The 22,506-nt window shown below is 49.5% G+C and overlaps 1 protein-coding gene and 1 long non-coding RNA gene across 2 annotated transcripts in view; one reads left to right on the top strand and one right to left on the bottom strand.

The window, feature by feature from the left end:
- LOC144168852 (uncharacterized) overlaps positions 1–22,506 on the bottom strand; it is a 223,233-nt gene that overhangs the window by 3,789 nt on the left and 196,938 nt on the right. The window lies entirely within an intron of this gene.
- On the top strand, positions 2,477–8,862 carry LOC144167078 (chitotriosidase-1-like). Its single transcript, XM_077696468.1, has 7 exons — positions 2,477–2,675; positions 3,775–4,028; positions 4,776–4,873; positions 5,098–5,185; positions 6,072–6,257; positions 6,873–7,001; positions 8,037–8,862. Exons 2-7 carry the CDS (start codon positions 3,795–3,797, stop codon positions 8,271–8,273), a joined length of 972 nt encoding a protein of 323 aa, XP_077552594.1. The 5' UTR covers positions 2,477–2,675; positions 3,775–3,794; the 3' UTR covers positions 8,274–8,862.

Genomic DNA, 22,506 nt, shown 5'->3' with positions numbered 1-22,506 from the left:
CCTACAGCCATGGTAGCTCAAGAAGTAGAGTGAAGAGCTTTGAATGTAGACCATTCGTTTGTCACTTAGCGATGGTGGAATTAACGCTGTTATTCTGTTGCGAAATTCGTTTACTTTTGTTCATTTATAAGATAGCACAATCACGAGTACCGCCACTCACAGCTTAACGCGCAATACTGCTGGCCTCTACTCGAAATTTCTTGGTTGTGCGGCTACGTACGAATCATCCACAAGGCTGCCAATCAGTTGACGAGTAGAGCAGAAAATATGGGGATGCAATATGTGCACTTCAACATATCTTAAAGCTACGAGGTATGAACATGTTTCCATTCTCCTGCGCTGTAGTGACGGCCGCACGGACATCTTACCTTGTACCCTAGCTGTTTTTGGTAGTAACTAGTGACTAGTCACGCGTTAGGGGGGACTACTTACTTTGTTCTGTAACTTGTAATGGTTACTAGTTACTTTTAAGTTAAAAAACTTGCAACTGTAACACTTACGTTTTACGGAGTAATTGCAAGAAGAAATACCGCTACAGTTGTTTGCTTTTTTATAACAAAATATCCGACAGCAACAGTTGTCGAAGGCCGGCGTACAATGCATGCTTTCCACTTTTTCGGACTTTCTTCTTCCTATATTCTTGCCACGTATCTTTCTCCTTTCCACAACATGGCGTCCCTCGCAGTTTAGCAGAGGAGGTCGCTGAGAGTATTATCTTCCCTGCAGGAGACCGATGCCGGAGGTCGTCTTTAAGGTGATTACTTAAAATTTTGCCTTCGTCTTGAGTGGGGGGGAAACAAACAACAAAAAAAGGAACTGGAAATCAAAGCACTCCTGAAAAGGACGTTGGCCCACAGTTGTAACGAAGGACCACTGCAGAGGGGCCCACCGAGAAGGGGCCACCCAATGGGTGCATTCCAATTTCCCCTTTAGACGGCTTCGTTGCCGTCTTCGCGGACAGCCCGCCATGTTAAGCACTATTCCAATTTGAACGAAGCAGTCAACGAAGACTGCTTCGAGGAGACGGCATCAAAGTCAGCAACGATGCAGGCTACCTTCCTGTCTAAACTGATAAGGGTCGCCAGCGCCACCTTTTTGCGTATTAATGTTGGAACCAAAGCCCTTGTTCCTTTATTTAAATATTTAGTAAAATTTACTAGTAGTGAAGATGACTTTGCCTATTTTTTATTTACGTAATGTTTGTAATAATAACGGTAATATTATTTACGAAACTTGAGGCTTGTGCGACTCAACATGTCTGTTACGAGGCTGTCATCTGCATTGTTGTTGCGTTTAGGTCCGCGGCGCCGTTCCGATTTTATTCCTTTAGACGTCTAGTTGGACTGCTTCCTAAGCTGTCTACGAAGCTGTCCGCGAATTGGAACGCAGCCAATGACACCAAGGTTGCATCAACAAAAAAGCGTATGCAACAAAATGAGGCGTACAGAACGACTGTTTGCGTTAGGCTTGAGTGTGCCCTCGTTTAGGTTACCTTAGTCTAGGCTTTTACCACGTGCAATTTTGACAACCCCCATGCCTTCGAATGTTTTGGGGCGCAGACCTTTGGCGAACGTCTCTGGACTGAGCCGCGTCCGCGCCGTAACAGTGTGAACGATGGCAAGACCGAATAGTCAAAAGAAAGCCAAGGAGGAAAGTGTCACGAAATTGTGAGGGGAGGGCGCTTCGCCGTGGAGGCGCGAGCACTCTCCGAAACTGCGCGTATGCTGTGCCCGCACGAGACGCTCGTGTGGGCGACGCTGGCGCAAACGTGATGGGTGCGTGCGCGTGACGATGGTGTGCGTTCCCTGCCTAATTAAGACGCGGGTCGAGGCCCCTTCTTGAGACGCACGTCGCGCCACCGACGCAGAGGCTCATCACCACTGCCGTCGAGAGAACCCACGAGTGAGTGCTGCCCCAGCGCATTGCTGGTGCGCCCGAATATCGGATTAGGCGATACCGTAATAACCCGCCAATTTCTTATTAAATAAACTCTACCAAAAGAACTTGTAACTGTAACACTTACTTTTTACGGAGTAATTGCAAGAAGAAATACCGCTACAGTTGCTTGCTTTTTTTATAACAAAATATCCGACAGCAACAGTTGCCGAATGGGCGGCGTACAGTTCACGCATTCCACTTTTTCGGACTTTCGTGGTCGCTGTAACGGAGCGGAAAAGAAACGACGGTAACGGAAAAGAAACAGTAACGGAAAAGAAACGGCGTTACTTTTTCACACTTACTTAAGCTGTAACAAGCTACATCTTGAAACTCTATAACTGTAACGCCGTTACTTTTGGCTGGCAACAGTTGAATCAGACAAACGGCACCGTTCATGAGATTCGTGTTTACCTCCTGCTGACATGTTAAGCGACGCGTGGTTGTTTCTTGAGCCGCCATCACGCATTCCTTCACCCCGGGCGCGTAGCACGAGCGCCCATTGTGGCCGGTTTCGTCCCGCGCGGCAGAGTCCCGCCGGTCGGGGTCGAACGCGGCCCAGGCGTCCGGCGCTCGCACGACGGTGGTGTGCTACTGGAACGCGTCCAGCCTGCTTCGTGCTGCGCCCAAGGACTACGACCTGAGCAAGCTGTGCGCCCAATGCTGCACGCACCTCGTCTACATCGGGGCGCACATCGACCCCCGCAGCCTCCAGCTGCGCTTCCAGGAGGACGACACGGGTACGCAGCTGTCCGTGCCGCCGCCTGTCCAATGAGTGCTTCAGACATTCTCAGCATGGCGTTGGTCTTGGACGGATGCCCGGTTATAGTGGACCAGAATTCTAGTTCACTGTAGCCCGGTGCCCGAATTCGAATTCGCTGGGTACGAATGGTGTAACACAAGGGTCGGCAACCTTTTGAGGTGGAGGGCCGAGTTGTGTGAAGCCGACACAGCGGAAGGCAGGACGGCACATCGGGTGGGAAGGGGGGGGGGGGCGGGGTCTTTGGAAGCAAAGATAAAGCATTCATGAAATTTTCGACAATAATATCTGACAATTATATTAAATGATTTGGCGAAGTGTGAAGATGGGGGATATGCAAACTTTGAGCGATCAATTATCTGTTCTTATTTCCCGTCTAACCACATTTCAAGTCAAAACTCGTACCCGCCGCGGTGGCTCAGTGGCTAAGGCGTTGCGCTGCTGAGCACGAGGTCGCGGGTTCGATTCCCGGCTGCGGCGGCCGCTTTTCTGATGGAGGCGAAAAGCAAAAACGCCCGTGTGTACGAGATTTCGGCGCACGATAAAGATCCCCAGGTGGTCAAAATTAATCCGGAGCCCTCCACTACGGCGCGCCTCATCGCCTGCGTTGCGTCGGTGCGTTAAACCCCACAATCAATCAAGCCAAAACTCGTGTGCCGGCCTTCAGTTAGGAAGTGACAGGAGTAGGTGTAGGCATCATGACGACGTGCTGAGGGCCGCATAATACTGCCTGCGCCCCGCGGGCCATTGGTTGCCGACACCTGGGGTAACAGAAGTACCAGTGGAATCCTTTTTCCTAACCGGTGCCCTACGCATATGTTTAGAGTTCAATAAGCGATCAGGCTACCGTGTGTTGTGGCCTTTAAGTCTGTGTAGCCTAAACAGAAATCTCGCCTTTTGTTAGATCCACATCTCTACGAAAATTTCGCTGCAACGTTGCTCCGAGTCACTAGGATTGAAAGTGAACGGAAGTGATCTTCTGTTTGAGCAACCGCGCTTTATTCCAGTGGCTAAACGGGGCAGGCTTCTCGGTACTTATTCTTCCCTGAACTGGACGCAGTCGCTATTCCTCGTTGCAGGGCTCAAGTCGGTGCGCGACATGGACGCGCTGAAGGCGAGCCACCCTCAGCTGAAGCTGCTGCTGTCCCTGCGGCTATCGGGCTCGGCCCAGGGGCTACTCAACCTGACACAGGGCGCCGAGGCCGCCTCACTCCGGGCCCAGCTCGCCGACAACGTGGCCCGCTGGCTGCCCGAGTTTAACTTTGATGGCGTCGAGCTGGACTGGGACCGGCTGCCCGCCGACCTCAAGCCCATTTACGTCGACCTCGTCAGGGTTAGCGATACGGGCTGCGCCTTGCAAAGGGATGTAAAGCTCATATTGCGCAGATAGCTCAAGTCTTGAGGTTGTAAAAAAATGTTTTGCCGAAAACATTTTTTATAGCGGCCGCTGTAGCGCGCAAGAAAAATCCCGGGTCATCTCCACTAACGTGAAACCTGGGGCGGGGCGAATAATTCAGTGTATAAGTGTATTCTTACCGCATTGTCGTTTATGCCCACGGCGATGAAAACGTTGGTGGGGGGGGGGGGGGGCTAGAGGTATACCGCAGCTTTGTTGTAAAAGTCTCTTGTCTTTGAAGCACGACCATCTCTAGCGCGAGGCGTGAACGAGTGTCCTGGTGCCTTTGTAGTACGCGTTTCGTTCTAGCGCGAGGCGTAAACGAGTTCCCCGGTGTTTTAGTTCCGTGAATACATGAGGCGGCGATTGCGACGACGACAGGAGACGCCAACAGCCCCAGCCCCTAAGGGTCTTCGCCCCTGAGAGCAGCGTCTGAGTCGGGGAGCGTTTCGCTTGTGGGAAAATTGATTGCGGCGTACTTGCAGGATACCTGTAAAGGGTGCACCGCCACACACTGACCCTTATTGAGGTGAAGCGTAATGTCAACTTGTAAAGGGTGCATTGTCCCACAGGGAGTCATTGCAGTGAAGCGCTCTATGACGCTACTATGCAGTGTGGAACTGACCGTGTGCGCAGCACTGCCATGTAAACAGTCCATTTGCCTCCTGTTTCATCGTTGCGTAGGCGGTGCGTGTGGCCGCGAGGAAGGCCCGCCTCCTGACCCTCGTCAGCGTCCACATGAAATGGGGCCCTTCTTCGTACAACGTGGAAGCACTGCACAGGTGAGCCTCGCTTGTGCCACAACCCCCAAACATGGCACCCTGCGTGCAAGCCTGTACGCAAGAGACTGAGTATTTTGGTAACACCTTTAAATAGACCAGCGTTCATTACACTAGGACGACCAAAAATGGTGCACTGGCACCAGAGAAAGCTAACGCTACTACTCAGTTCATTTAGGGCATCCTGCTGGTTTGATAGACCAACCCCGGGACGTGCTCCGTTGCAGCCTGAGTGATCTACTGATCGTGCACGCGTATTCCAAAGACGACGTGCCCAAGACGGCCCTCCCACCAATCATCTTCAAGGAAGATCTGGTAGGTATCCGCTTGCCAGTGCATGGGGCATACGTTCAGTGCAACGTTTTCGAGTAACGATGGGATAATCTCGAAGAACCGTCTCTGCTTCCTGCAAATGGAAGCAGAGGCTCCGGCGCGGCTTTCTGGGATGGGCATTGCTGTCAGCGCAGCTTACTGGTTGATGCCACCTTGCTAATTCTTCTGATTGGCTGATCACAGCCTTCCCCACTCTGCATGTAGAGCGTGAAGCGGAGCGGTTCTTCTTATCACGAGAGAAAATCGCGTAAAGCTACTTGCACAAACTTGCCGTGCCTCCCTGCCAACGGCCGCCAGCGGCGTCGCGCCACAGCCTTCACCGCCAGCGCGGTGCGACGCCACTCGCGGCCGTCGGGAGGGCGGCACGGCAAGTTGGACGCTAGTGTGCCAGTACCTTAAAGCCTCTTTTCTGCCATCTGCTTGCTCCAAAAGGGGCTCCAGTTAACGGAAGGGGTTCCGCTCTCCCAAAGACCGGTTATACCGGGAGAATCCGAACCCGGTCGGGGGGCGAATTTACGGAATATCGTCCGTCGGGGTCCGCTTTAGCAGCGGGGAGAGTGCAGAAAACGCGCTTGAACGGCAGGGCGGAGCGGCACACCGCTGATCATTGGGGCTCTTCGGTTTACACTCTCGGACTCACCGCGGATAGTCCGCGGGTAGTCCGAGGATTCCCCGAAGCCTTAGGGATACATGGGAAAATCGAATGCCGGACTGCTTCTCGGGGAGTCCGCGGTGAGTCCGAGACTGTAAATCGAAGAGCCCCACTGTCGGAAAGCGGGATCCCCGTCGTCGTAAGGAAAATGATACCGTGTTATGTATACAGCAATCGCGCAGGTTCCTGTATCTTTAAGCTCCACGCGCTGTGCAGGTGGAGGCGTGCGAGGTGTTCCTGGGAGAGCTGAGGTCACGGAAGAGGGTCGTGCTGGCGCTGCCGCTGTTTGGCTACGCGTACCGACTGCGGAACGCCGGTCGCTACGAGCTACGCGCCGCCGTGCGAGGTCCCGCGCCTCCGGGGCCGTTCACGGAGGAGCGCGGACTACTCGCCTACTTCGAGGTGCCGATTGTATTTTTCGCAAAGACGGCCATGCGAAATTCCAGAATGAAAAGATGTATACCATAGCGTGACGTGCTTTAAAATAAATTCACTACATACCAGACGTCGAAGGAACGGTCAAAAGTTCGACGCGCACGCTGCTAACGCTGAGTGAACTAAGCGTTCCGTAGGTGCACACTTCGCTCTGGGGCAAGGCGATATAAATACTCGTCGCCTCCCTCAGAAAATACAACAGACAAAACATTACCCGAACGTGATTCGCGGCAATAGACTTAGCTGTCGCGGCGTTTCCGTTTTCTAAGGTAAATTTAAATAGCCTTTTGATGTATAATTATTGAGGTGGGAAGTTTCTCTACGAACGACATGCTGCTCGTTTTTCTTCATTTATTGCATGATAAAAGTTTCCCATAATGCAGCATGTAACCACAGAAGGGAGTACCAGGGAAAAAGACTCGGAGTTTGCCAGTACGAATGCTTAACTAGTAAGCAACAAACCACGTAGAAAAATCGATGGGTCAGCACAGAAGGAAAGTTTACATGATAAACGTTGGAAATATAAGCCATGTCGACTTGCACACCCCGTTGAAGCAGCGCATGCTCTATGGTGGCGTGCAGATCTGCCTCGAGTTCACCTCGGACCTGTGGGTGTCGCTTTACGACAAGGAGGCCGACTGCAAGATCGCTGTCAACAGGGACAAGGGCGAGTGGATCGGCTACGACAACAAGGCCACCATACTCAACAAGGTATTAAAGCGGAGCTTTCTGCGCCTCACTGCGTGCACACCACAAAACACACTGCGGGAAATCGAACTTTCTTTGACGAGGATGATGGTCCCAGAGAAAGAGGGGTGGAGAGAAACTTTATTGTAAAATGCAACCCAGATGGCGGGGTGGCCAGTGCCATGAGCCTGACGGCGACAGTGGTGGCTCGGTTCACCAGGGAGATTTGAATCCCCGGATCCAAGCTTCCCAGCGTTCCCTCCCACTGCTCGTCACACGCTATGAGGGGAAGGGATCATTAGGACATGCCCACATGGAGTGGGACAGGGTGGCTAGAGCACCGCATGAGGGGCACTTGGGGGAGGGAAACATTGTGGGGTGGATATGGTGCAGTACTGCACGGCACGGGCGAGTGTCGGTCTGCAAGAGCCGCCACGGGCGTTCCTGGGAGTTATCGAGGCTGACATGAGCGGGAAGAAACGCGCGGCGGGAGAGACGGTAGTGTATGAACAAGTCGTGATGGCTGAGGAGGCTACCTCGAGCCGATCTGGCACCGTGTGAGGGGACAAGGCTGAACCCGCTCGCATAGTGAGTTCTCGAGCAGTAGCGTGGCCGGCCTCGTTACCCCCCCCCACCGGTGTTGGCTGGGGTCCAGGTCAGTTCTATCTTGGTGGTGGGTGGATTTTTGGAGAGAATTTGGAGAACCTGCGGGGTTATCAGTCGAATAATAACCCCTCACCCTCAGTTTGAGCTGGCTGTGTGCCGTTGGCTCAAATCATAAGGACTAATTTATGGCCATCCAACAGCAATCCCCTTTCGGATAGCCTGAGAAGTGTTTAGATCTAACGGGACCCGACTCTTGTTCCGCGTCCACTCGATGAAACGGAGCCATCCCTTTCATCAAATGACTGCGCTTCTGCGTTGATCCTTGGCCCACAGCCCGATGTAAGCACTGTTTTCGGTCGTGTATGCATAAAGGAGCAGTGTGCGCGATGAACTGCCGCCAGGATGGCATATGGCACTCGTGGGGCGCACCGAAGGCGGGCGTGGTCGTCGCAGGTGCTGTACGCCAGGCGGACCCGCATGGGAGGCGTGGCCGTGGTGACCGTCGACATGGACGACTACAACGGCGACTGCGGCCAGCGCAACGTGCTCCTGGGCCAACTGCACAACGCGCTCAACGAGCTGGACCGTCCACCGGTCAAGCGGATGCCGGCGAATTTCTCGCTGCCCACGCCTCGAGCATTCTCCACCACGCGCCCAGCCGCCCACGCTGAGGCCACCACGGACTCGTGATGGGCGGGTCGACATGTGCCTCCCGCGGATTATTGCTTCGTTTTGTCTTCGTTATATATCCTGAACGCCGACAGCTTGAAACAATTAAAACAATTTACGTTTCTGCGGAGTAGAATAATGTGCCTAAAAATTAATATGCGGAAAACTAAAGGAATTCACAATAGCCTCGGGAGAGCACAGCGGTTTAAGATAGGTGGCATTATGGAAAGCGGAAAGTGGAAAGCGGAAAGCGATTATGTCTACTTAAGCCAAGTAGTGACCCCGGGATCCCAACCATGAAGCAGAGGTAATTAGAAGGATAACAATGGGGTGGAGTGCATTCGGCAGGCATTCTCAGATAATGAATGGCAGCCTACCATTGTCCCTGGAGAAGAAAGTGTATGACAGCTGCATCTTGCCGGTACTCACCTACGCGCGGCAGAAACTTGGAGGCTCACTAAAAGGGTTCAAATTACACTGAGGGCGACTCAGCGAGCAATGGAACAGAAGATGATAGTTGTAACGTTAAGGGACAAGAAGAGAGCGGAGTGGGTCAGGGAACAAACGCGGTTTAAGGACATATTAGTATAAATTAAGAAGAAGAAATGGACGTGGGCAGGGCATGTAATGCGAAGGCAAGATAACCGTTGGACATTAAGGGCAACAGAGTGGATCCCTATTCACCCCGAGATCGAACACAGTCGGCCCCTGGCGGCGGCGGAACGAACCGCTCCTATAGTGTGGATGGCGCTCTCGCGCCGTCTGCTCTAGAGTTCCTGTAGGGAGCATATACAGGAACTCTAGTCTGCTCGTTCACGTTGCGCGCGGCGCAAAACGCGTGCTGCACACGACAAAACAACCAATTTGTGTACTTATTTGGGAGTAAGCAATGACATAGTTACCGCTGATTTCGCATTTCCTCTGGAGACGCAATAATCAGTGGCTGTTGCGGGTTAACGCGCTGGTTCAATTCCACGAAACATCTTCGCCGTGGTCACAGTTTGAGAGTGAAACGTGTTATAAACATCGCTTCGACACATCGAACTTTCTCATTGATGAGTGCAGTCGTCTGCCGTTTCGGGAACGTCAAAGGGTCATTTTTAAAGGTGGCGTGGTGGTTATTAAAAGGATAAAAGTTTAATACACGAAACGGGTAAGAAGCGACAAGACCTGTGCATACCCGTACATTTGCCACACCCTTGAAAAAATGCGCTGTGTCCTTATTAAAAGAATAAACAAACAAAAACAATTACTACGCACGACCCGTGCGCTATCGCCCATACATTACCGGGGACGTATTTTACACCCGCAAGCGCCTGTGTGATCGAATTCTTCCTGTACCTTTTCGAAAAAAAATACCATTTTTAGACAGTCGTTTTTGCTAATTTTACGTATTATTTAAAATACATTTCTGTGGATGCGCAAGAGTATTTCGGGGGGATTTCTCGGTAAAAGTAAGCAGTTGTGAGTTTGCGCCTGTCCTGTGGCATTTCGTGTGTGATTTTTATATATCCCATTTTCAAATCCCGACATGAATCCCCTTGTCCAGAAATGTTTCACTCAGTTTAACCAAATGCATAATATGGTCACGCCTTAACCTATTAAGGTGGACCTAAGTTTAAAGGAGGAGGAAAAATCGCGTAATATGGTCGAGAAAAGGCTCAGCAAGGAAATAATTGAACCGTCTTCTAGTCCGTGGGCATCTCCTGTAGTTTTAGTCAAGAAGAAAGACGGCACGTGGAGTTTTTGCGTGGATTATCGGCATTTAAACAAGATCACGAGAAAAGATGTCTATCCCCTTCCGCGCGATGCAAACCACTTGCCGGACACTACGTAATCGGCTGGAAAATAAAACCGGCGTGTCACTGCGCCAGTCAACATTTTGTAGAACCTTCCAGCCCACATTCTTGGGAGTATGCAGTGCCGCTTTTACGCCGGGCGAAACTAAGCGTACCACGGTGAGTTACTAAGCGGGAGCTTTTATATTTGATTAAATGTATATTTAGATACCAACATAAACATCACAGCTGCTGGTACGAGGAGGGCGGAGTACTAAGACTCCCTGTCATTTGCAGAACGCACGTCGCGCAAGGGCTTTGGCTGTCGCGGGCAAGCGCATGCAGGGGATCGCAGTTCCCGATGGTGAGCTAAACATGACACGCTGGTATTCTAGGGGAGGGGGGCTAGGCGCGATATGGAAAGTAAAAAGAAAAAGCGCGTGGTGAGAGCAAGTTGCGGCCACAAGAAACACGCGGTTCGCCATCTAAGGCCACTGCCGGTACGGCCATTCTGGCAGCGGAAAATAAACCAGGGGCAGGCCCGGAATGCGCACGGGCACTTTAGGCGGCATTTTAGGTGAGGAGTACCTTAGGACCGCACAATGTCCACCCGCGTCCATGGTGTAGCATCTACAATCGCAAAAAATCATCCAGGCACCGGCAGGATTCGAGCAAGTGTCTGGTAGACCAGACGGAGTAAGTGTCAGTCATCTTACCCATTGGGCTACGACCGTGAGTTAGTAACCTAGAGTCAAACAGTTTACTCCCTCGCCTGTAACGGTGCGGAGCACCTTATGATCTCCCAATGTCCGTCCGCGTCCATCCGTGCGTACACCACCATCAACCGAAAATCAGGCGAAGTTCGATTTAATCCGTGAGTTAGTTTCATTTAGCGAATAATCAAGGTGCAACTCACGGCTCAAATCGAATAACGGTCGGGGCGTGAATCGGATGTCACTCCTGGCGCAACTTGGACGTCATTTCAAGTCCCCGTACTCCGCGCCCTCGCCATCATCCATGGAGTGGAGATGCTGCCATTTTTTCTCTCAGTGGGTGGAAAAACCCACGTTGTACATGCTTGACACGAGATGAGCCGTGCTGGAGATTATGCCTCTTTTTTCTTCCTGCCTGTCCGAGGGCAGCTGCTGCCGCCCAAAGGCTTTGATTTATTGTTACTGCACACTTTCTTAGAGGTGTAACAAATTTGAGAGTTGGGAGAGTTTGTTAGTTGTCAATTCCGGCGTAAAACTTCCCATAGCAGTGCGTAGGACGGGCGGTTGTTCTAGGTTGAGAGCAGTCCATCTATCGCCCCCTTCCCCGCCTCTGTCCTGCCAACCTCCTCCCTTCTCCCATAAGCAGTTCTCGGAAGAGATTTCTTGCCGCTCTTCCTGCGCAATCCTTCTGCCTCGGGCTTTGCTTTTGGTGCCGCCGTCGGCGCGCGACCCAGTTCTGGCAAGACGTACTCCACAGATAAGCGGGTCAAGATATCAAACGCCATGGGAACAGCGATCACCAGCAGCTTACATTTTAGCCCAGAGGCAGGACACACACAGAGACCGAGCGTCTAAAAGAAAAATCAAAAGCGACGGCTGCCCGCGCTGACATTCGACGAAGTTGTCCTTCTCATTCCGTTCAAATAAATCAATAAAAGGAGAAAAAAGAGTATTCGCCGTGTTTGTATTTTTAAAGCGAAATTTTTTACCTCTAACCCCCACGGGTTCTGTCGCGATCATTGGTGTCAACAGAAAACTCCCGCGAACAAAAGAAGTTACAGGCAGCGCCAAGAGTCGAAGCTGGAACGAGAGTTCGCAATGAACGCCTCTTAAATGAAGTTTCTTCTTCTTCTGTGACACGGGGTTTGAGCTTAGTTTAATCTCATACAAAAAGAGCTTCCACTTATGTGCTTCACCAATACAACTAAACTAACCACCGTTCATGAATCATGCATTGATTTAACCTTAGCAAATAATATGTCTTTGAAGTTATAAAGGGTGTGGTTAAGCGTATTACACTTCTCTCTGGTTTCACTCTTTGTAGAGCCACGTGTGTGAATTGAAGTGACGTCGCATGGGTATTCGTTGTGGGTGTCGTTAACAGCTTCGCTTTTCAAGCACCCTCACAGGGTGGATTGGCACGCATTTGTTTCTTTTATGCGGCTTATGTCTCCTGCAAATGCGCAAGCGCTAAATAAATCGGCGTCCGGGTATTTCTATCGGCTTTGAGAATGAATCGAAGGCTCGAACGGCTTATGTTTGCTTGAAAATTTGTCTGTAACCAAGGACAGCGTGTTGTCATCAATGAAACAAGAAGAAAAAAAAAGAATCATAAATTTCAATTAGGCAATAAAAAAGCATAGCGCTTTGATTACAACGCTTGAACCTTTACATGCTGTGTTTTCTCCGTGTGCATTAGCTTATTTCCGTGTTTCTAGTCTAATTGTTTCTCGTCTCAAGCAAGCGCATATCGAGATGTGGCAGCTGTCATAGCCGCAGCCAAATGCACCTTAATATGCATGCTCTAGCGACAAGTCACAGTGGCAGACGTCGGACTTAATTATACCATTTCTATTTTCAAGTTGCTTTTAGAAATTGATGTTTTACTAATAATGCCATCAAAGAGAATTAATCAGCCATCTTAGGAATATGTGCGCAGCTCTCGTTGTTTATTTCTCATCACGTTTTTCTAAAAAAAATTCTGAATTCCGCCGGAGCAATTTACACATCCACACGCAAGACGCTAACAATGCTAACGTACAAAAGCATTTTGTTGAACTGCATCAGAAGCGCTGCAGAGATAACTCTCCGGACATATCATAATTGGGTGGGACAAATATCTACCATGTCCGCGTAAAAATCGACGTTTTATTGCAAAATTTCAGCTTGAACGTAAAAAACACACGAATTACGCCTCCGCCCCCCCCCCCCCCTCCGTTTATAGACGGAGAGAAAAATGAGGCCACGGTAGATTGGCATCGTGAGAGTTCTCAATTTCTGTGTTTCATTCTCTTGTTGGCGCTTGGTGTGCTTTGTGTCGAACGCGCTATAAAGGACTCTCATCCGTTGCCTTTCGGCTCAAGTGACTGCATTCGCCGCCTCCTGTGCTTCAGCCTCGTTGACCCAATTTTGCTGTCGATCGCGTTGGATAGTACGGAAACTTACACTGTACACCCACAGCAACAGCAAGCGGCGACACCGTGGCGTGCCTTTATAAGACGCTATAAGTTCACCAACGCATGTAAACTCTTTATCTCAGTCAGACGAGATGCTGTCGAAAAGGCGCGAATGAATTTACAGGAAAGGAGATGGCCCCTCGGCCATCAAATCACGCGACTTCACACATTTCCGCTGAAGCCGTATGCATCTAAACTGCTTCTAAAAACAAACAAACAAACAAACAAACAAACAAACAAACAAACAAACAAACAAACAAACAAACAAACAAACAAACAAACAAACAAACAAAAAAACAGGTTAGTAGCTTAAAGCGAGCACTCTGCAAAGCGGCTGCGCGTTCGGATGGTCGAAGTCCAGCGCTGCAGGTAAGGCCGGGTTCAGAGTGTTGCCCGCAACTGCCGTAATAACTTCAAAGGATGACGTCATTTCACGTCTCAGCCAACCGAACTGCGTCACACGCCATTTTTTTTACGTCCATAGTTCACGATATGGCTGTTACGTCGTTAGTCTGAACATGGCCTAACGGGAAGGCTGGGGAATTAGGAGGCCGTTTTGTAGCAACGTTACCAAAAGCAGAGTCGAAGGGTCTACTTTTGCAAACGCTTGGGAACGTTCCGCTCCCGCTATCCCGCGTGTTTGGATCCGCCACTGCTTCGCCTGCCCTTCCTGCATCGTTCATCGCGTGCTATAGCGGATATTACCTTTCTGTATGGCGTTGACTTGCCCAGATTTGCAATAGGGACCGGCGTGCTCAATATTCTCCTGTTCTGTCAAGCATTATAGCGGGACTTAGACAACGGCACGCGGAAGAACGACGGGACAAGCGCTCTTCCTTGTGCTGTTGTCTAACTCGCGCTTTAATGTTTGATCATAATGTAACAACTTGCCCAACAGCTTGTTTTAATGAAGTGCTTCTGTTCTATGAATGATGCAAGAAGTGCGGGCGCATGTATGTGCGAGTGCCTCCGGGGCTGCGAGCGCGTGTACGCGCGCATCTGTGAAAGGGTTTGTGCAATTTCAGGAACAGCCCTTATTTCTACACCGTGTGTTTTGGAGCCCCTGTAATCGTTTTCTAGATCAAAGTTTTCTCCCGAGGAATTTTCCTTCCCCTTCGGCGGTATTTTATTCGGCACTGAAACCCAATGTGCAGAAAACATACACAAACTCACGCATGCACACACTCACGCGCACAAGCTCACGCTAAGTTAGATTGCGCACACCGTCTCTCCTTTTCTGCTCCAGCTTCTTGTGATCATGCGCGCCCCTAATGCAGAACGCATGCCTTGATGCCGAAGCTATATATCGGGTGGAATAACGCACTGCATTGGTGTATTCATTGCATAAAGCAGGTAGAAGCCTGTGTACCTTGATGTAGACCGTAGATTTTGGTTTCATCGGTTAATTTGCAGCAAATATTTCTGACATTATAGCAAGCACCACATATATTCGCAAGATTCGCAAAGAAAAAAAACCCCACGATTTTTACTTCATCGTACAGCGCTTTTACATGCTAAGCATTTTCCCCCCTGAAAAAATGAGATGTTTACATCCCTCGGCCAGGTCACGCTGTGTCGGATTTGGCGTGGGGCAATTTTACTATTGATTCGACCGCACAAATGCAGTATTGCGGTCATTCTTTATGTAAAAAATGAAAACATTACATTTCAGCAAAAAGGTAATTGTATTCACCGAAGTGCGTGCATGATTTTATGTCAGACTGGCTAATACGATTAGCAAGGTGACATATGTCAAGATAAGCTCAAAATAAAAATGCAGCAAAATAGACGGATGATGAGTTGGCGCCGGGTGAAATAATGTCGGCCTAGGTTCAGGGCCCGAGTCTTGGTGATACGCAACGATGTTTTTTTTCTTGGTGAATACCTATCAACATCCCAACTGCCTCCACCTCATCTTCCCCACCCAATACCCTTCCCTCTGTGCTCAATGTCCCCAGCCTGGCACCCTCTACCAGATAGCATGGGATTGCCAACGTACTCCGGACATGCCCCCCCTCCCCCACCCCACCTACGAGCTGTGGAGGGCTTCCCTGGCCAGGCCAGACCCGGATACCCAGCTCCAGCTGGTGACCCCAGCAAGGGCAGACAGCTAAAGTCAAGGCACCCTGGACTAGGGATGCCTTCCACGGGGTGAGGCCCATTCATCATCCTCTGCTCCATAAAAAAAATATTCTCTCTCTCTCGGTGTGTGTGTGTGTGTGTGTGTGCGGGGGGATACAAAAAGGGGAATCCTATGGCTGTGAGGTTGTGTAGCGGTTGTTCTGTTCCACGGCTGTTTGCAACTTGCTTGCTCGTTCATCCGTAACACCCTCGACAGCTGGACGGCGGCAATGTTAGCTTTTGTATAAACACAAGAACACGCCACTCACAATTATAACACTAATAAAAAGATTGGAACGCAAGAATCTATCAACTAAAGCCTTTCTTGGGTTTGTTGAACTTTCTTGCACTATGTAGACCCTTCTTTGGGAGCCAGAAGACAAACGCATTAGCGGTGACAGTGAGCATAATTTTTTTCTTTGGAGCAATCCCCTATCCTCACCCCTAACCTTAACCCTACCTATGAGCAGTGGGTGGAGCTGCTGACCAGCTCCCACCTCTCACACCAGCAACGATTGGTGGAGAGGGCGTCCTGATCTCTGCTACATCGTGATCGCTACCGAGATTCTCACCGGTTCTTGTCCAGGTTGTTAGCCTGTCCTTGTTGGGGGCAATGGTCAAGTCAGGGCATGTATCTTTGCAGCTGTAGTTACCCCTTCTGGTGGGGTATGCCGTATCGTTGATCGTTTGGAGAGTTAGATATTTCATAGCATCGATTAAATTTCTTCCTTTTACGGAGTTACAGTTGCAGTTCCATTCATTATGTGGAGCGTTCATGTTTTCGGAGATTATGACGATATTGTACCGGGTTAAGCGCATCGTCTCTTGGAAAAGAGGGGTAAAATTCTCTTTAAGGGGCTGGGGCTGTTCGCATCTCCTGTCGTCGTCGTCGTCGTCGTAATCGTCGTCTCATGTAGTCACAGTACTAAACCACCGGGAAACTGGTTTACGCCTCGCCCTAGAACGTGACGCGTACTAAAAAACACCGAGATACTCGTTTACGCCTCGCGCTGGAGCGCTTCCCCTATCAAAAAAAGCCATATGATTTTTATATGGGTCCCTTAAAATTCATACGGGTCCGTAAGAATTCATATAGAAACCTATACGAATTTTTACGGGCCCATATGATGCGGACCCATAAGAAGTCTAACCACATATGAATTCTTATGGCCCCATATTAGATCCCCAATGGGATCTCACGGGCACATATGACACGGACCCATAAGAAGTCTAACCCCATATGAATTCTTACGGGCCCATATGAAATCTCCATATGGATTCTTACGGGCATATATTATACTGTCCCATAAGGAATCTATCCCTATACGAATTATACGGGCTTGTTTCAACACTATACAGGGTTATATGTGGTTCACGAAGTCATGTGGGGGCATACGGGGCACCATGCAGCTTTCTGTGGTACTTTCTGTGAGTGATATAAAGCTATACACAGACCCACGTTGTTACCACACTGTTGCAGATCGGGCCCGTAAGGTTGTAAATGTTTTAGCGAAAATTAAAATTCATGTGCTACATGGGCATTAATTGTGAACTAAATTACATTTATTTTTGTTCACTCTCATAATGATATCTCAAGCGGCGCATTAAATATGTGCACCGTACCCAAATGACTCACTGTCACAAACGGCCGGCCACGCCCTCAATTTTTTCGTTCGGGCGGCCGAAATGACGGCTTCCTCAGCGGGGGACGGCCATTATTGTCGCGCTTCGAGACCTGAGTCACCCCGTCCGCTTTTCCCGCGTTTGTTTGTTTTTTTCTTTCTCCTGCCTTTCGTTGGCGCTGCTCCGAAGAGGGCACGCGGCGGAGTCGCGGGGGCCCAGGGAGAGAGGGAAACAAAGGTGCGGGACCCGGGACAAAGGTGCGGCACCGTCGGGCGGTCTGGCCAAGTTTATCGGGGTGAGAGCGGGGGCTAGGGGCAGTCGGCTGGAGATTTTTCAAGGTGCAAGACGCTGGGAAGGGTCCGGAGGTGATGCGGCTATAGCTACGAAGTCCGTCGGTAGGCCCGCGGCGGAACGACCAGCGCCTCCTCAACGGGAAGGAGTTCGGCTCGTCGTCGTGGGTATAAAGGCAGACCAGACCTCGCACCCCGGATCGCTGAAAAACGTAAGCGGCTGCCCGGCGAAGCCGACTCGACTTCGCCGTGACTTTCCGTCCTTGGACTCGCGGTAACCCATAGCCACGCCTAGCGTTAAGACGTATGCCTCGTCCTGTTTTTTCCAGTGTCGCGCACAGCTTTCGGACCTGCTAGGTTTTTTCTTTTTTGGTGTTGTTGTGTTGCATAGTGTTAGGATGTAAGCCTGTGTGTCTCTGTATTCCCCCATTGTGTAATGTTTTTCGTTTGGTTGTCACCGGTCCAGTTAACGCCGTGCGTTAGTCCACCTGCGCGCACGTGCGCACATTGTAGTGTCCGCTTAGCGCCTGTAGTAATGCCTTAGCGCCTCCAGCTTAGTGCCTGCTCGCAAAAAGCCGATATCCATGTAAAACATTGTGTGCTTTTTCTCTCGTCAAGAGCTGTCTGTCCCCAGGTAATCTCTCCGTCTTGTGCATGCAGTAAAAGTATTTTGTTTAAAACGTGCTTGTGCAGCCCTGTACCCTCTCCATTCACTCCAGCAACTTCGGCCCACGTGCGCACGCGCGGGCCGGCCACCCTGCAAATAGAAATAACTGTTGTGGCGCCTCTTTGTTTGCGCGAGCGGGCAACCGGGGTCGACTGTGACATTCCCCTGACCCACTTTTCTGAATTTGTAAGCTTTTCCATGAACCATGCATTGTCTATATCAATGCTTCTCAAATGATGGTTCAGTGTCCATCTCATGGAACCGCGAAGCTGTTCCCGAAATACTCTTAATTCCCCCCCTTTTAATTTGCCAAACCTTGTTTGGTATGCACAAGCGAAAACGCATGAAAAGGGAATGAAGAGGCACGAGAAAGCAGACAGAGCTCTCATTGAAGTGTTATTTCTTTCGCGTTTGTGGAGTCCCTACCAAAAATCACCATATATGGGATCTTATGGGGCCCATATATATGGCATTATTGGATATGGGTATATGGGAATACGGGTATATGGGGGGAAACATATAGGGCTTCTTTCATATAGGGATTTCATATGGCGTCACTAGACCCATATATTTTACATTCCCATATAAAAAGCTCAAATAACTTTTGTTTCGCTTGTTTACACGTGTGAACGCGAATATTTGCTGAGGTGAATGTCCTTGCCGCGTTTTCCGGCTTCTCTTTGCATGGAGACAGCGGTGTTTCTGCTTTGTAAGGCATTTATTGCGACATTTGTGTACAAAAACACACATTCAGAGCTGAATGATGAACAGGTTTATTGCAGAGATGCGCTTTCATTTCAAATCTTTAGGCATCTCTGCAATAAACCGGTTCATCTTCCAGGGTCGGGTTTTTGCCAGCACGTCAGTGTCCACTTGACCTATGAAGTGGTCGAATGCACCTGAAAGTGTACCATATGTTCACATTAACGCGGTAAGCTTAAATGCAATGACGTGAAAACTGGTTAATATGCACTTAGGAAAAACAAGTGTCCCAGCAAAGACACTGCCAACGGCGTGCAGCTTCCTCGGTGTGAGGGCACGCTTCTTGGGCACCGTCCCCGGGTCCTTGCTGTTGAGGAACCGGCGGCACGGTGCACCAGTCACGCTGCGACCACGAAGGTCCGCAACCCCCCACACCGCCTTAGTCAGCTCCTTCATGAACAAAGAGTCTTTCTTTTTCGACAGAAGCCATTCCCACCGCTCTGCGGAAACAAAGACCTCGTTGCCAAGGTGAACCTGCAGGACAAAACAAACATTTTGGTTTGCAAAGATACAAAGACAATGAAAGGAATAAAAGGAAGTGTGGCCAGCCCAATTAAAGTATTTGATGCAGTTATCCTTACAAGCAATCGAACTTGGCAGTAATAAAATTACAGTAATTAAATTAGTTTTTGCTGTAATAAGTAATGTAATGAATTACTTCTGAGTGTTGGTAATTTATTGATGTAATAAATTACTGAAGGCCAGTAATTTCATGGAAATTACTTATTACTTTGCAAATTCCTTTGGACTAGGATATAGCCTGTCCGCTTCTCTTACGGCACAAAAAGTTGACCATGTAAAGTTCCATTGCCCCCATAGTCTAGCTCTGGGAATTGGAATGACCATTGGGATAACCGTTATAAAATAGGAGTCGGCGATGGCGAGGAGCAGCCCCGGAGCGGCGCCGTACAGATCTGGTTCATCGGAATGAAAACTGGGGTGGTGAGACATATAATGCTTCGCAGAAAAAAGTCACCGTGAGAAGCATTTGAAAGGGCAGTAAAGTGATCAGCATACTTTGCCAGAATATCTGGGCAGACTAGGCTGGAGTCCGTAGAGGATGTTTCTACCACTCCGGGTGCGTTTACGCTTTTTAGGGGCGAATCCCTTTACGGGGTGGGGCTGTTGGCATCTCCTGTCATTGTCATCGTAATCATTGCTTCATGTAGTCACGGTACTTAAACACCCGGACACTCGTTTACGCCTCGCGCTGGAGCACTGCGTTATGCGTACTAAAACACACCGGGACGCTTGTTTACGCCTCGCGCTAGAGAGCTTCGCGCTTCAAAGACAAGAAACTTTTACAGGAAAGCTCTATCCCCAATGGTTACATCTGAATTTGCAAAAACGCCAAGGTGCCAAGAATTTTTTTATACACTGCATGCTTCGCCCCTAACCATGTTTCACGTTAGTGGAGATGACGCCGGATTTTTTACAGTGTACAGTGGGCGATATAGATGTCAAACGATAGGAAAAATCTACAGGAAGGCGACATTGCCAAAGTCGCTGTAAAAAGATTAAAGCAGTTCCACAGAACCTGAAGGCTACCGGAAGTGCAGAGCAGCTAATCGCCATAATGGACTGTAGCGCCGTTATCCGCTCACTGCTACCACCCAATGAAATTCAAATTGCACCCATGCACCCTGCCTGAAACAGCACCAGCGGGTTGGTTGGTTGGGAAAAACTTTATTGAATGCCTGCAGAGATAAGTCACCCGCTTCGGGGCGTCGTCGCTGGTCCTTTTCGCCCGTTTGGGGGCGTCGAAGTCCTGCCGCTCCACCGCCTCACAGGCCTGCTGGACCGCCCAGATTTGATCGTCGAGGCTGGGACTGCACAGGGCAGCGTACAGCCGCGGTGGGAGGGTTCCTGAGTAATCACCGTGCGGATCTTTGGTACAGTCCCAGAGCATGTGGGTTAAGGTGGCTACCTCTTTGCGGCAGACCTTACAGGTGTTTGTCGTGTATATTTCGTGAAACATTCTGTGATAGTGTGCCAGGATAGAGTACGTGCGTGTCTGCACGTCTGCATCGTATCATGGTTGGAGGGCAGTGAAAAAAATGAGAGAAGTGGAAGGGGGAAAAAACAGAAGATAAAAAAATCACAATCACGTGGTTCGAACATGAGAAAGAAGAACGAAAAAATAAGGCAATTGCTGTTTTAAGTCTCCCATGGCAACAGGGGGCAAAAGAAGATATGCCCATGCCCGCATATGGCGCATATCTGGCTATACACACCCGTTCTAAGAATCAGGGTCACGTGATTGAAACATGAGAGAGTACTATACTCGGCTTCTGGTGGTGGGAGAAAGGAGAAGCGCGCACAAAAGCAGTCAGGCAGGGAGTTTCGACAGGAAATGAGCGTACATTCCGATACAAAGAGCAGCAAAGAGAAGGAAAAAAATTGAAAATACAGGGTCAAATAGGTCATGAAAAGAAAGATAACACAAGACAGGTGCACGCACATGACGCGCGCCTGGAGGTACACATCTGGTCGGCACATGGTGACATCAGGGAACCCTGAGGCGGTCAGCAATGAATATTAGAAAGCAGAAATACAAAAAATGGAAGGGAAGAGGAAAGCAATCACACACGCTCGCGTGTTCAAATAGAATACTACCAGGTGAGAGTATCAAATCTAATAATGGTACGCAAATACTGGCGCGTGTCCGTAGGTTTCCTATAGAGACTAGTCTGAAGCCTGCCCTGAGAAACTGTGACTGTAACATCCAGGAAACTTACGCTGCGCGTAGACTAGGCATGAGAGAGGGAGATACTAGGATGCGCAAGGTTAAAAGCCTCAAAGAACCTTAAAAGTTCCATTTCACCATGCTACCATATCATGAATATATCGTCTATATACCTTTTGTAGTACAGTGGCTTCAAATTTTGAGTTGCGAGGAAGTTTGACTCTAGACATCTCATAAAGATATTCGCGTAGTAGGGCCCGATTTCGGTTGCCATTGACTTTCCGCTGACTTGCAAGTAATTGAAACCATCAAACTGAAAATTGTTAAGCTCAAGGATAAGGTTAAGGAAAGTTTCAAGGGTGAGAGAATCGATAGTTTTGTCACCCGGCGACTGCTCATATGGGGATGATACAGCGGTGATTCCTTCTGCATGCGGAACGTTAGTGAATAGTGACACAACGTCGAGGGTAACAAGTAAGCAGTTAGGAATTTCAATCTTCTTGATATCCGAGAGAAAATCATTTGTACCTTTAATGAAGGATGGAAAGGGGGGGGGGGCGGAATATCGCGAATAAGTGAGTCGACATAGCGCGAGAGGTTCGGGGTGACAGTACCAATGCCAGAACCGATGGGGCGATTCGGGTAGTTATGTTTATGAATCTTAGGGAGAAGGTAGAATCTACCGGCTACTGGGCTAAAACGGATAAGAGAACGAGTGGTTTCGTTAATTCCCCTCCGCCAGGAAGAGGAAATTCTTAGTCAGGAGCTAAGCGAAAGAGAATCGGGCCTTCAACGCAGCTACGAATCCAAAAAGGAATCCGCCATATCCGAACCGAAAGTCCGTAAATTTTCCCGAGATAATATTCCTACAATGACAAGTGTAAGCCGCAGGAGCGAAGCCGCTGCCAAGGATGCATGTTTGATCACCGCCCCCTCGCGGCCGTTTGTCTGATGTAGATTGCACAGGCGTTTAGCTTCCGAGCATCAAACACTCTAATATCGTTTGACAAGTGCGTCTATGCAGGAAAAGAATAAGAAAAAGGCCGATCACTTGCGTTTAAAATATTCCGCGCAGAGCTCATACACGCATAATTTCTGCTCTTGTTCGCTGCCATTAGCCATCTAAGGAAAAATCCAGAAGGTAGATGTTTCTATAGC

Source organism: Haemaphysalis longicornis, unplaced genomic scaffold, assembly GCF_048455015.1.
Source record: "Haemaphysalis longicornis isolate Haplotype H1 unplaced genomic scaffold, Haemaphysalis longicornis Haplotype H1 scaffold_2, whole genome shotgun sequence".
Lineage (NCBI taxonomy): Eukaryota > Metazoa > Arthropoda > Arachnida > Ixodida > Ixodidae > Haemaphysalis > Haemaphysalis longicornis.
Note: the sequence above shows the minus strand (reverse complement) of the source record. Positions and strands in the feature narration are given on the sequence as shown.

Bases quoted from the DNA above. Each gene is read 5' to 3' on its own strand.
- LOC144167078 (XM_077696468.1), top strand. From the start codon at position 3,795: ATGGACGCGCTGAAGGCGAGCCACCCTCAGCTGAAGCTGCTGCTGTCC. The intron at 4,029-4,775 runs GTTAGCGATACG...ATCGTTGCGTAG, and splicing joins TTTACGTCGACCTCGTCAGG to GCGGTGCGTGTGGCCGCGAG. The intron at 4,874-5,097 runs GTGAGCCTCGCT...GCTCCGTTGCAG, and splicing joins AACGTGGAAGCACTGCACAG to CCTGAGTGATCTACTGATCG.